At 37.3% G+C, this 14,945-nt stretch overlaps 1 protein-coding gene across 1 annotated transcript in view; it reads left to right on the top strand.

The window, feature by feature from the left end:
• Positions 1-14,418, top strand: part of LYST (lysosomal trafficking regulator) — an 87,142-nt gene extending 72,724 nt beyond the window's left edge. Inside the window, exons 43-53 of the mRNA XM_076334156.1 lie at positions 339-479; positions 886-1,103; positions 2,460-2,690; positions 3,399-3,588; positions 4,494-4,630; positions 5,359-5,457; positions 9,262-9,401; positions 9,703-9,800; positions 10,455-10,611; positions 10,840-10,911; positions 12,287-14,418. Coding sequence (XP_076190271.1) covers positions 339-479; positions 886-1,103; positions 2,460-2,690; positions 3,399-3,588; positions 4,494-4,630; positions 5,359-5,457; positions 9,262-9,401; positions 9,703-9,800; positions 10,455-10,611; positions 10,840-10,911; positions 12,287-12,425 — 1,622 coding nt within the window. The 3' untranslated portion in view covers positions 12,426-14,418. The remainder of the gene's footprint in view (positions 1-338; positions 480-885; positions 1,104-2,459; positions 2,691-3,398; positions 3,589-4,493; positions 4,631-5,358; positions 5,458-9,261; positions 9,402-9,702; positions 9,801-10,454; positions 10,612-10,839; positions 10,912-12,286) is intronic.
• Positions 14,419-14,945: the final 527 nt, after the last annotated feature.

The raw sequence follows: 14,945 nt of genomic DNA, 5'->3' as shown, positions 1-14,945 counted from the left end.
GGAATGCTATATGTTACTCTGTTTAGCATTGTTTATCAATTCCAAATAGCTGAGTTCAGTAAAATTAAATCTGGTATGCTTTCACAATAGAGCCGTTCTGAAACTATCAAGATAAACCATAAAAGCTGTACATCTTATATTTATACCTTAGTGTATGTAGAATAAAAAGCTGACCTATATTTGACTTGTAGTCCATGTGTAACACATAGTAATTGAGATAGAAGAATTCTAAATGCTCTCAGCTAACTGGAAAGCAGTTAACTACTTGAAGTTGCAGATGTGCAACTGTTACTGTGTCCATCATTGATGTAACAAGTTCAGTTTGGATTTCTTTACAGATCAAAGTTTTGACATCCCAGACAGAACGTTTCACTCTACCAATACAACCTGGCGACTCTCTTCATATGAATCAATGACTGATGTAAAGGAGCTCATCCCAGAATTTTTCTACCTTCCCGACTTTCTGGTTAACAGAGAAGGTATACTAAGAGGATACCAAAACTATATACCCAAAACAGCTGTACAGTTGAGCCTATGGGTTGAACCTGAGGACATCTATATCCCATGACTGAATATGCTAAGCAGTAGATGTATGGGAGAAATCTGGCACGAATTTGCAGGATATGCTACAAAAGCTGTTATGTAGGACTTAAGGGAAGTTTTTTCATAATTGTGTCAGAGGTGCAAAGGAGTTTCCTATTGTCTGATTTTTCCATTTGAATGAGTATGTACAGCTTAAATGTGTTTGGGGGGGGACTTGTTAATGGTGCTGCTTTGTTGATCAGCAATCACTGTGCTTAATGGTTAGCTTTCATAGAACCCTATAAAGACCTCTTTGAAGTTACTGTCAACTAAAATGTTGAACGTTTACTCCCCTGTTTCTAGGTTTTGATTTTGGAGTACGTCAAAATGGTGACAGAGTTAACCATGTCAATCTTCCACCTTGGGCTCGTAATGATCCTCGTCTATTCATCTTGATTCATCGTCAGGCTTTGGAGTCTGACCACGTTTCCCAGACAATCTGTCACTGGATTGACTTGGTGTTTGGTTATAAGCAAAAAGGCAAGGCCTCTGTTCAGGCTATTAATGTCTTTCATCCTGCAGTAAGTATTTGTTAAGCAGTGTGTTTGTTTGTTATACTTAATAACTTAATGGGGGAAAGTTTGGTCTGACTTGCTTGGAAAACATCCAGCAATGAAGCAAGATCCCTTGCACACGAAGTGTTGAATAATAAGAAAAGGCTTTAACCGTTTCAATGTGGAACTGATAAGATCCCAGGGACTGTTGTGAGACTTTGTGAATTTGTGTTCGTCTTTCTTGCCGTGAGATGGGCATGGTGGATGATCAGGTATGGGGTTTAGACTTTCTGGATAGTTGTTTGCAGTGGTATATAGGTATTGTTTGTGTGTACCTGCTTCCATCTCATTCAAAAGAAGCCTTTCCGTTAGGCAGATTGTGCTGCAGCTTTTGATATGATTAAAATAGTTCAGTTTGTCCTGAGCTCGTTATTTGTGTTCTTCCCTTCATATACATCTTGCATTTTGTCCCTCTAATGAGCACTTTACCCTCCAGTAAATTTAATTTCAAATAAGTCTTCATTTAATGTAAAGACTTCCAGAGTTTCACTACTTAATTGTAACACGGCTATCTCAGGTTGTATTCCTTAGCTTCAATCCTTACTATCACAAGGTTTGCTCAGTCAGGCAATCCTGGTTTCAAATGCATTCAAATGTGTGTTTTAGAGTTCATTTTATAGCTGGAAGAGCTAATAAAACAGTAGCGTTTGGCAGTGGTGGCTTTTTCTTTTCAAGCAGCTGTCCAAATGCTTTCCTTCCTTTTCCTTTTTTTGTGCTTAAATATTGATTTAGTTATTACCTTAAACTTCAGATATTAAGTTTGTGAGTGTGTTCATTGTTTTTTTAAAGTGAAAAGTCAAGGCCTTTGTCAGTGTGACTGAGGAAGAGTACGTGGTACACAATTAAAAGACATTAAAGACAAGTAGAGAAAGGAAAGAATTTCCACTCTCCTGAAATATGAAGGTTCTTCCTCCCTCCCCACCCCAAACCAGAGCTTTAATATGTTAATTAAAGACATACAGAAAACAAACTTTTTCAATTTTTTGTTTATCCTCAGCAACCCTTCTGTTTTTGCACAGATTAGTAAAGGTCTACTAAGAAAACCTCTGACAGAAATTAGTCATGGAATACATGTAGGAGCAGCTCGCATGATAAATCTTAGTGATAGTTATCTCCAATAAAGAAGTGGTGACAACATTACTGTTCTCAGTGGCTCTTTGTGGGAGCTCTCAGCACAGCCATTGTGGGATGGCTTCTGGTCCAAGTCTTAACCAAACAACTGAAGAGTTTGCCTCTAAATTTGTGTGCATGTGTTAAGAAATCTTTCCCAAAGACAAACTGGACAAGCCTATTCTTGCCCCTCCTGTTTTTTTTTCTCTCTAGACCTATTTTGGTATGGATGTTTCTGCTGTTGAGGATCCTGTTCAGAGAAGAGCCCTTGAAACAATGATAAAAACATATGGGCAAACACCTCGCCAGCTGTTCCATGCAGCACATGTTAGCAGACCTGGATCCAGGCTTATCATGGAAGGGGAACTTCCTGCTGCCATGGGATTACTAGTGCAGTTTGCTTTCAGAGAAACCAGAGAACACACTAAAGAAATAATATATCCAGTATGTAATTTTGATTTGCAAGATGGTTTAATTAACATTGATATGCTGTAATTATTGTACCCTTATGTTCACAGTTTCCTTCCTAAAACTGCAACTTACTGCCTATATTGTACTCTAAAGGAAATACACAAAATCAGTAAAGTGATAGTGAAAATTATTTTCATGTATTTGTGACATATTTTGTGTCAAATTAAGATAGATCTGAATTTATCTTGGTTATAGCAAATAGGTGTTGGAAAGCATTTCACTTAACCAGTTTTATACTTTCAGTGATGAATTGTGGAATCTGTGTGCAAACCTATAGTAGGTAAACACATACTGTGCTTTCCTCCATCCTCAACTTTTTCATTGTCTGTAGGACAGTTCAACTTTCTTCACTTCAAACGCTTGTTTTCCCTAAAGTCCAATGAGAAACTGAATCCTTGCATTTAAAGAAATCGGTATTTTTCACTAAACTACCTGAACTACAAGCTTGCTATCTCAGCCCTTGAAGAAGTGGGAGAACTCCCTTAAAGCTAATAGTTGAGCTGATGATACTACAGCGCTTCATGCTTGTTTTTCTAGTATTTTTAGAATGCCTCAGCAGTCCTTACCGTGTGATTGCTTATGGGAATGTGATATGAATGATTCTCCCTTACTAAAGAAATAATATTTTTCTGAAAACTTTTTACCACCTTTTAATTTGAATCATATTTGTGCTTGTTTTAGAGTCCATTACCATGGATAAAAGGCTTGAAGTGGGGAGAATATGTTGGTTCCCCAAGTGCTCCGGATCCTGTTGTCTGCTTTAGCCAACCACATGGAGAAAGGTTTGGCGCTCTCCAGGCTTTACCAACTAAAGCTATCTGTGGTTTGTCCCGCAAGTTTTGCCTTTTGATGATATATAGCAAGGAGCAAGGTATGAATTCATGCTTATTCTCTACATGCACAATACATGTGAAAATGAGCCGTAAAAAATTTAAATCTAATGCTACTATTTTTCTCCAGCAAACTTCCCAAATTTAGTCTCTTTTGCCAAAGATTGATTTAGAGCAGTAACAGCTTCCACATGTGCTGTCTTTCCTGGAGGGTGGATTTTACTTGTAATTTTCAAAACTACATAGAGGCATCCTGTAATGAAGTTTGATTTTTTTTTTTTCCATTAAAGAGACTGAAGCTTGAGGATTTAACTTTAGAACTTGCCAGCAGATTCAGTCCAAGAAGAACTGAAGAACAGGTGAAAAGAACATGTGGCAACAGAAAGGAGAATTAAAGGAATGGGTTTTAGAGGCAGAGAATGAGGAAAGTTTTCAGTAAAAAGCAGAGGTGAAGGATCTTTTGCTTTCAGATAAACTTCTCGGAAGGATTCTTATTGATAACGTACAAACAGGTTCTCATTCTTTTCTTTGTAACATGTACTAGTGAAGGTTTTTTAAAAATAAATGGCTTCACATTTAGTCGACAAAAATAAGTAACATTCTCCTTGAAGTTATGAACAGTCATTTCTCTAGCTGGGAAGTATTGTCAGCCTCTTCCCCTTTTCTCCACTCCCAATAGATGCAACATTTCTGCAAAAAAGCTTTGTCCAAGTTGCAAACTGTCTTTGGAGAACACTGAATGTTTACATGGTCTCTGAAAACTGTTTGTTTATAGTACATTACAGATTAAGCCATAGGCTAACAGAAAATATCTTATTTTGAAACTTCGGAGTTTTTAATATTCTAGCTTGTGGTAAAACATGGACCTGAGATTTTTATTGTTGACTGTCAAACTGATCAACTCTTCGATTGCATATGTGACACAATATTATATGCCTTCCTTCAGGTGTGAGAAGTATGCACAGTACTGATATTCAGTGGTCAGCTATCCTGAGCTGGGGATATGCTGATAATATTTTACGACTGAAAAGCAAGCAAAATGAACCTCCAGTAAATTTTATACAGAGTTCACAGTTCCATCAGGTAAAAAAAACAGTCTTTCGGTCCTCAATTTAATATTTCTAGTTTAAGTGGTGGCCTGACTTGGCAGTAGGTACTCTTGCTTTCATTTTTCTTGGAGTTGAGCATCCAAACACAACTGTTCTTAATCTGTTTGATTCCTCTTTGGAATGTGTCCCTCATTGTTCCAGTGTATCTTGCTTCTGGATGTGTTCCTGTACTAGGTAAAGATCCCTTCTCGATGCATTTGATTTTTGTAGCCTTTCCCGCCCATGGAATATGGGTGTGGATTTAGAAAAGCTTACATTCTGGGCCAAGAAAAATGAATACAGGAAAAAATTATAGATGCCTCACACTAGAAGCAGAACTGCACTATAGTTTAGGATTCCTCTGAAAAAGATTGTCTAAAAGATTGGTAGGGAACGCTGCATAATCTCCGTTATGCTCCAATGGTTGGTGAGATTCTACCAAAAAGATTTTGGCTGATGATGTGGCTGCAGGTCTAGAAGTCTGCAGTAGTTCACTGCTCTTTGGCTGTGAATTCTGGGCTACACAGAATCTCCCTCTTTACTTTGTTTCTGAAGTAACAGCAAATATGACCTAGAGCAGGTATATTTTAACTCTTGATTTCTTTAGCTTTTCTTAGGCTAACCAATAAAGAATCAGTTTGACCAAATGCTATGGCATAATGAAAATAGCAGTTAGAATAGCTTCTGCGCTAATTTTTTCTGGCTTTGTTTCATCTTTCCAAGGTAACAAGTTGTGCTTGGGTGCCAGACAGTTGTCAGCTGTTCACAGGTAGTAAATCTGGTGTCATCACAGCATATATTAACAGATTCACTAGCAATACGGTAAGTTCCATTGGACAGGATTTATATTCAAAGATTTAGCTGTATTCACTATTACAGTCTTTTTTTTAAACAGGAAAAGCGAGAAAAGGGGAATATGTCATATTCGGGACAATTGCTAAAAGATCAAGTGCTTGTTTAGTGTTTATTTTTGAAGGATCCTCTCTGACATTGTTAAATAGATTTATCTCAGTATGTTTATTTGTGGGTTTTTCTTAAGCTGTTCACATACTGCTAGCCTTTAGTCAGCCCTCATCATCTGCGTGCATAACTGATTACACATACAGCTCTGACTGTATTCAGGCTAGGGCTTGGAATTGAAGCTCTCTGGCACAGTGAAGCTCCCTACATTAAGGAGTAACTTTTTCTGTGAAGGAGACAGAGCCTTTCAAAGCCTTACCTGAAACTGTGGAATGCATTTCCCCGAAGTAAACACCACTTCAGATGCAGAAGGCACTTAGACTACAGAGAGCTGGGATGAAATCTCTGACAGTGTATATATTAAGCACTAAGCTTCATTTTGTCATATTCCTTAAGGGGAAAAGCTGTGAGGAGGGAAGCGAGAAAAGTAACTTGCATTACTTAATGCATTAGTGGAAGATACTGAGATACTAGTAGAAATCGCCTTGATATACTATGTGATAATAAGCAAGGTATAAAAACACAAATGGAACTCAAAATTCATCTTCTGGCTCAGACTGAGTTTCTGAGTTTGTCTGACTTTCTCCAGTGGTAACTTCTACTCTTCATAGTTTTAACAGAGTTTGCAACTTTCTTGATGGGCCATTTCAGGTGTATCTACAGGATTATCCATAGCAACAACTAAACTAAACTGATTTCTCAAATTTAGCTTGATACAGGTATTGGCAAACACATTTGTAGTATTGTACTCTTGATGCTCTTGAACCACTACATTAGCATGGGCTAGAGGGAACCTTGGTATGATCTTCTATGCCTACCCAGTTTCCGGTTTTCAACAGTGGCAAATAGCAGGTGCTTAGGCTGGGAGGAGCACAAACATAGTGATTTCTTCCTTGGCTTTCTTCCAGTTTCTGGTGATCTGCCACTCAGACTTCCTGAGCTCAGCAGCACTTTTGAGTTTAAAAAAAATGAAGTAGAGCTCTTGAAGCCTGCAGGCTTCAGTCAGTTGGATCTCAAGTCAGGCACCTTAACTGCTCACCAGAATAGTGAGCTTGACCTCTACTGAGATTTGGATTCCAGTTAAAATTTTTTGAGGTATTAAAGTAGAAATTCAATACACTTGTCTTCTGCAATGCTAAAAAGAAACTGTAGTCATGGGGTTATGATTCTTAAGTTGCCTGCATTTCCTAGAAACAAGTGATTCTTGTTCAGCTGCACAGATGTTGTCTTTGAGACCATCTTTGCTGAATTTCTCAGCACTGACAGTTTTACATGCCCCAGGCAGACTGACCTTGTGCCAATTTTGTAGCTCCTGTTGTTGAGTCAGTTACCCAAGTCAGGGCTGCAGGGAATGCAAATGGGCTTCCTAGCATCTGTTCTGTATGCATCTTGTCAGCTGTTCGGTGATAAAGTGAACAGTGTGTTATAATGCAGTACTTGAATAATTTGCCCTGTTTCACACTTATATAAATTCAATGCATAGGCATAAAACAGATACCGTGTCGTTAATTGGATATGGGAATTCAAAGGCAGGCCGTCAGAATTCAAAAATACCTCAATGTTGTACTTCAGATGCTCTGTTTTTCCTAGCCTTTAAGATGGTCAAAAACCTAATGAAGTACTGCTTTGAAACTGTGATCTATCTTGACAATAAGTCATACCTTCATGAAAACCTCAGCCAAGGCTTTCTGGTTGTACAAATTACTCCAGCCTTCACTTGCTGACTATGAGAGTTGTCTTGCAAACAGAAAGAGAGCACTTTAATAATTTGAGTAAAACTGGGCAGAGATCATTTAAATTCTCCACTCAAGTGCTGTAGGTGATCATTGGGGGTAACCAACAGAAAGAACTGCTATTTAAAGGTAGTTACATACCCGCATGTTTTTCCACATCTAGATACTGTTTTAGTGGTTGTCATCTAAAAGCAAGTGGGAAGTAAAAAGGGGATGGCATTTTAGGCATGAGGTAATTATTTCATTACTTACTAGACCTTAATACAGTTGGTGCTAAAATTCCAGCTTTTCTCATTATAATATTACAATATTACAATAACCCGGTGAAGAATCAATAAACCATTGCTATTAGTGCTATAGAGAGAAGCTGCTAAAGGTGTGAATCCTGCTTTCAGTTCAGGTGTTGAAATGCAGCTCAACAGCAAACACTTAAAGGAGATGAGAGGAGCACAGTAAAAGGGTTATCAAAATCAGTTGTTCTTCAGAAAATCAGAAGTCTTGATTATTGCTGTTATGAAAAAATCTGGTATAATTTTTTTGTCTAAACTGAGCAAGGATTAAAGAAGGATCTGCATATGTGAGATGCATTCTCTGTCATTCTGAGAATGACAACTGGATACTTTCATAAGTGTGTCTTACTTAGAGGAAGTGCTCAGTAGCAAGAGCAAAATAGCAGGTCTTCCTGTTGTCAAAGTGTATTGACTTTTGCCATATTACATAGATTATATTGTCCCTTTTAGTGCAGAAAAGACATGTAAATTTTCTACAAACTGAATTAAGCATATGTATATTTTTCTTGTCTGTTTCTACTTTCAAGCTTTTTGTAGATCTGCTATATGCATCTTGTACCCTCATACAAAAATGCAGACAATGTGCTCTGACGTGTGAGGAAACAAGCAGAAAAATGTTCCTTTCTTTTACAAAGATTATTCTAATATCTGTACAGCAAGTTGTCTTAAAGCATTAGTATTCTGATTAAGCAGGTCCTTCAACTTAGCCAGTTTTCAGGAAGTCTGAATCATTTCAAATCAAACTTGAATAAGAAGCATTATTTGGTGTTTAGCGGCAAACTTTTTACAAGGGCCTGTTGCGACAGGACAAGGGGGAATGGCTCTAAACTAAAGGGGGGGTAGATTTAGACTAGATGTAAGGAAGACATTTTTTACGCTGAGGGTGGTGAAACACTGGCGCAGGTTGCCCAGAGAGGTGGTGGATGCCCCATCCCTGGAAACATTCAAGGTCAGGTTGGCCGGGGCTCTGAGCAACCTGCTCTTGTTGAAGATGTCCCTGCCCACGGCAGGGGGGTTGGACTAGATGACATTTAAAGGTCCCTTCCAACCCAAACTATTCTATGATTCTATGAAATTTGCTGCTTTAATTTTTATCTAGCAGTTTCTATATTTAAATTTTACTTCCTGCATGTTTTTCCAACTTGGTATCACTGAAAGACTTGGCACCAACTTGAGGAATTCCCAGTAATTTACTGTACACAGAGTGATAACTGCTGAGCTGGGTTTTCCTTCTGTGTTTCCAAGTGCTTCCTCTAGATCTGAAAATATTGAGGACTCATTTTGCTGTCATGTGGAAATAGCAGCCTTGCAGAAAAGAAATCAGATGATTTCAAGGTGTGTAATTGAGACAGAAGTAGTACAATAGTTTTTCATTTCAATTCATTGGACTACATCAAAATGTTTGCTTAGACTAAAGCATTGGAAGCAAAAAGTTGAACATTAATGATATGTATGGCTTATCACAGTATAAAGCATTAAATACAATAAAGCATTAATAACATTGCTAAACTGATGACATTAAAAGCAATGGGAACCATTTTTTGAAATCTAAGAATTAAACTTGTCCCTAGGCTTATCCTTTTCAGAAAAAATACACTAATTTTTTTTCATGACTTACATGTTTTATCTTGCTGTTTTTTCAGCCTTCAGAGATAGAGATGGAATCGCAAGTCCATCTGTATGGTCACACAGCAGAAATAACAAGCTTATTTGTGTGCAAACCATACAGTATAATGATAAGTGTCAGCAAAGATGGAACCTGCATCATATGGGATTTGAACAGGTACAAGTATATATGTAACTCTTTCCAATGGCTTTCTTCTAAATACCTGTTTTCCAACTTTTGGGTATCTTTACCCTTTTAAAGTTAACTGAATTTGTTCCATGTATATCTTAGTGTGAAGTCAAACCTTTACTGGTTTTTTTTTCCCATGAAGAGTGTTGGAATTCTAGAATGAATATGAAAAATACCATCATCATGCAAAATGTTGATTGAAATTAACATAACTCTTAAACATTTTCCTCAAAGAACCTTTTCTGTGTTTGAGTCTGAACTTTAGGCTTGTTCTCTCTATTTTCTTCAGGCTGTGCTATGTCCAGAGTCTGGCTGGACACAAGAGTCCTGTGACTGCAGTTTCAGCTAGCGAAACAACTGGTGATATTGCAACAGTTTGTGATTCAGGTATATTTGGTGGTCAGCAAATAGCACAGTCTATAGTATTAAAGGACAATGGGAAATTATTCTGGCAGCTTCAGAAACCTAATACTCAGGTTTTAAACTGACATGGAGACTTTCAACTCCATTTCTGTAGCTCACAAACCAATTTTTTTTCTGGAAAAGATTGTATTCTTTAATTGGTAAGGGACATGAGTTTCAATCCTGTTTAAGACAAAGCAGTAGCTGGGTTATTAGTTCATTGATAGAATCAAATAGTCCCAGATAACGTTGCTACTTTGAAGTATTTTGCTTAAAATGCAAGCCAGGGTACAAGAACTAGCTGTTTAAAGTAGATAGTATGAATTCCCTTTTAGTGCTTCCCTGTTAGTATATGAGAATTGGTCATTACAAGTAAATTCATATAGCATTTTTAAAGTACAATGTTCCATAAATATGAAGTGATGTCTTCTAAATCACTGCAGTGGCTTGGTGGTTTGCATGTTCCCTGTCACAAAAGGAGGGAAGAGCTAATTGCTTACTGCAGCACACATCACTCTGAGTCATTTAAACCTTCTGATCTTTCAAGAAGTTGAATTCTTTAACACTCAAAGATTCTGTTGCATAGACCTAGCTGTAGTCTAGATTTTTTTAACACTACCATGCTATGTTCTGTTGCAGTTGGAGGGGGTAGTGATTTGAGACTTTGGACAGTTAACGGTGATCTCGTGGGACACGTACACTGCAGGGAAAGTATTTGCTCTGTTGCTTTCTCTAACCAGCCTGAAGGAGTGTCTGTCAATGTGATTGCAGGGGGGCTTGAAAATGGAGTTGTGAGGTAAGTATTTGAAACTTTTATTTATTAAAATGCTTTATAACTTAGGTTCACAGTTTGAGAGCATGTAGCCAAACATCATGCTGATATTTGGCTTTAAAGAAGGTGGACAAGCTGCTGTTCAGTTTCCAATCTTAGTAGTTGCTAAATATGCTAAAGTTGCTAAAGGTTATGTTTATTACTGAAATATTTGTAAAATTAAATGTGAAGAAAAATTACTCTTCCTTTCAGACTGTGGAGTACATGGGACTTGAAGCCAGTACGAGAAATAACATTTTCGAAGTCAGCCAAACCTATTGTAAGGTAAAAAGATCTTAAGTATACAATAAATGGATTTTTCTTGGGGGGGGGGAGACCACAACAAAATAGCCTTGAGTATTGAATATGGATTTGACATGAGGACAGGAGGTAAACACCCATGTCTAAAAAGAGCAATGCAATCCTACTAATTATTCATGAAAGCAAAATGAGCACAAGTGTACTATATTTGTAATGACAGTAATAACTAGGTTCTGCTGCTGGCAAATAGAAATTAGCAGGATTCCCTTGAGAACTGAACAATAGCTACTCTTATTCTTAAGTTTTAATATTTTTCCCCAGAATCTGTGTAAAAATCATGAGATAATCTTAACTTTGTCAGACTCAAATAGACAGAGTTTTTTCTCCCTCAAAAATAAATGAAAACACTGCATTTTCCCTGACCGTTTTTTTCTGATGCTGGATGGAAACGGTGGAGAAGGGAGTAAAGGAAACTGAGGAGCCTGGAAGCTGCCATTTTGGAGTGCTTGTGTAATTTTCTCTTGAGTCCCCTTGATTTATATAAGCAGAATTATTCTCATGCCAATGTGTTTTCAGAACACAGTCAAAGGATCGAGTCTTTGATATCCCCAGTGGTACAATACCCTGCACAGAGGTCTTAGAGTTATGCCAAAATTTTATCATCTTAATGTTAGTATAGTAACAAATTACTCTGAAAAAAAATTTGTTTTGACGATTGCTGAAATATCATTTAAAACGCAAACCACTAATCACCATTTTTTAGAAATGAAAAACGTTGTCTGATAGCAGTTACTGTCTTTCTGTTACCTTCTTTAAGAAGCATATTTCACAAAGCTTGTTGATAATGATTTAGTAGCTATTTAATAATTTAATGTTTCCTGCTTAAATGAGACAGAAAATGGATGCTGACCTTCATGCTCTCTAACGTTACCCGTGGCATGGCTGAAGGGCTTTACTACTGTTATAGCTCAAGAAATGCCTGGCTGAACAAAAGTCCTATGCTGTGCCATGAAATCCGATAGATTTAGTTTCTGCCTTTGTCAGCAAGCAAGTTCAGAGGGTGCTGAGTTCTGTTGCTGAAAAGCCTTCCTTTCAGAAGTAGAAGGGGCAGCCCAGGGAAAGAGTAGGATGCTGCTACTGATCCTACCTTTTTCTTTGATGTTGCAAAGAAATGAGTACTAAACTGCATGGCATGTTGAAGTGCTGGACAAAGCTGTAGTTCAGTCTGTTTGGTTACAAAAATGAATAAGCAGGTATATGCAAACATATTACTATGTTAATGTACGCACTGGGTCTCCCCTGAGAGCTAATCTTTACTGGCTATACAGGTTTTTAATGTCTTCTAGCATTTTCAATAGCCAAATCTGATATAAAAATATATTGTTGTCTTGTTTTTCAGCCTTACATTTTCCTGTGATGGTCATCACTTGTTCACAGCTAATAGCGATGGAAATGTTATAGCTTGGTGTCGCAAGGACCAGCAGCGCTTGAAGTTACCCATGTTCTATTCATTCCTTAGCAGCTATGCGGCTGGGTGATAACTTTTTGCTGCTAACTTATGTCTCTGATGCACTTTAAATCCAAAATAGATTATAGAATCTCTTGTTTAACTGGATTTTGAAGTAGTTTTGAATGTCTCTAGAATGACTGAATAAATTTTAAAAAAGAGCAGTCTAAGGTGGTGTAAAATTGCGTATGTGCATGCACAAACTTGAAGCATATCCAGGTCACCAGGAAGCTCTGGTCATATACTCCAATACCAGCAAAGTGACTCATAAATGCTCTAACATACAAGTCAAAATGCTGCAATATAGAACATAATAGTATTTTTTTAAATCACTTCTTGGACAGAAGTATTTAAAAAATTGATTGATAATGCTTATTCCCCCTCTTATGTTGTAAAATATTGGCCGCGTCAAGTTCTGTAAATATCTATTAAAATGTCAGCATATGTATATCTGATGAGTTGAGCGTGGTATAGTTAGCTCTGGGATAAGCAACCCAAAACTGAAAAATCCAAGATCACTTACAATTGCTTTTTTTGAGAAGCAAAGAACTGAGTAGGTGCTTTTTGCACCATCTTATGGTATTGTAATGCTAAAAATTGAATTTCTGTTATCTTTATATTTGTAATTTTTGCCATCTTCTGTTAGTATAATAGTCTTTACAACAGACAAAAATAAAGCATTTGTGTTAATGATGAGTAGACACCTCATGGCATCACGAAGCAATAGTTAGATCACATTTTGGTTTTGTTTTTTATGTAGTGTTAACTCCCTAACTTTGTAACACCTAGCTATTGCGATTCTGTGGCAGAATATATATTATATACACACACAGCTTATCTTCCAGAGCTCTAAAAAAAGGTATTAAAGAAGGCACAGATGTGCTCCTGTTCTAGTGTCATTGAAGTTCAATACACTGTAAAATGTTTGAATCTAACTGCTTGAATAATCAATGTTCATAGGCATCAGATGATTTGGAAGAGTTTACACAGATACACTGTGCAAATATGTTATTTATTCCTAGGTGCTATTTTTTGAGGAAAAAAATAAGCCTCCCTTGTGAAAGGCTTAACAAATTTGAATTCTTAGGCCAGATCAAAAATTAACATTTCAGTTGATGGATTTGAAGACCTCTAAACCTGACACTATGAATGAGTGCCTGCTAGTCATGCGAATGGTAAAACAAGAATGCTATGCAAGTCTGATGTAGCTACATTTTTCTTTTAAATTGCTTTGCTTTTTCATCATTGACATGTTCTGCTATTGCCATACAGATGAACTGCTGTATCTTCTCATGTTTAAGGTTCATCTGCCTTCAAAACACTGTATATGAAACTGTCAGGTTGTGATGAAGATGACATATACACAAGAAATCTCTACACTTTTGAAAATTCCAAACAGTCATCAGAAATTCTTGAAACTTCCTGATTGAAGAACTTTTCAAACTAGAAAAACTTAAGAAAAATATTCTCATAGTCCGTGACACAAAAGCTGATCTTTGGTTCAATTAAGCAAGTGGCTACATACTGTATGAATTGAATTTTAAACGGTGTATACTGTAGCAGCATTGTATGGGATGGCTTTAGTCATGTTTTTCACTGTCTAAATGTTAATGTAAGGTCCAAATACAGACTGAAAAGCTTCCTGGCTCATGTTGAAGTGATGTGCTTTATTTAAGAGACAAAATACAAATATTGTGGGATTGGGGTGCTTTTGTGCTCCCTGGTTTGGGGTGTTGCTCACAAAGGCATATTTTTATAAAGTAGAATTCCACTTGTTACAAATCAATATGCAAAATTGCTGGCCTTGTAAAGAGTGCAATATTATTATATATTTTTATGTAAAAGTAAAAATGATTTTTTTGAAGCAAGGAATATTTATTCAGCTTAACATTCTGGAACTATTAAAATGACATTGCAATAGTATCTGTGCATGATGTACTGAAATTTCCTGTAAATGTCACATTCCACACTGTCTTTGTATACACTGTCACATTGTTGGGTAATAAACAGATCTTTGTACCAAATTGTTTGAGATGATTAGAAACATGTTTTTGGCTTAGTTTCACCTATCTTTTAGGGATCTCTTGCACACCTTGCTCCAAATCAATTTCTGCTGATTCTGTCGTTCATATTTTAAAAATCATGAAGTGGGGAAGTTGTTTCTGGACTACATTATGTGGCTGTCAAACTGAATGGGGGGGTATAAGATTGGAAGTGGGAAACCCTAGGCATATCACTTTGCACACGTGTGCATGTGTCCTTCCTTCCCATAGGATGTATGGCTACACTTTGGATAAAGTGATGGCTCTCAGAGCAGAGACGTTTCCCTTCCTCCCAGCTTGCCTCCTCCCTGAAAACCTGACCGAGTAAGGAAAGGCAGAAAAGCAGCTCCTCTCTGGATTCTCTGAGGGAAGGAAGAAAAACGTGCTGGGTAGAAATTGGAGACTGGGATCTCTGGGAGCCTTCTGACAGAGGCTGCAAGGCTCTTCCTCTTGGAGGCCAGGGTTTGGGAGAGGTTTGCGTGCCAAGGCCTATCTATATGATACCACTT

The sequence above is a fragment of the Aptenodytes patagonicus genome, chromosome 3 (assembly GCF_965638725.1).
Source record: "Aptenodytes patagonicus chromosome 3, bAptPat1.pri.cur, whole genome shotgun sequence".
In the NCBI taxonomy this organism is placed as follows: Eukaryota; Metazoa; Chordata; class Aves; order Sphenisciformes; family Spheniscidae; genus Aptenodytes; species Aptenodytes patagonicus.
Note: the sequence above shows the minus strand (reverse complement) of the source record. Positions and strands in the feature narration are given on the sequence as shown.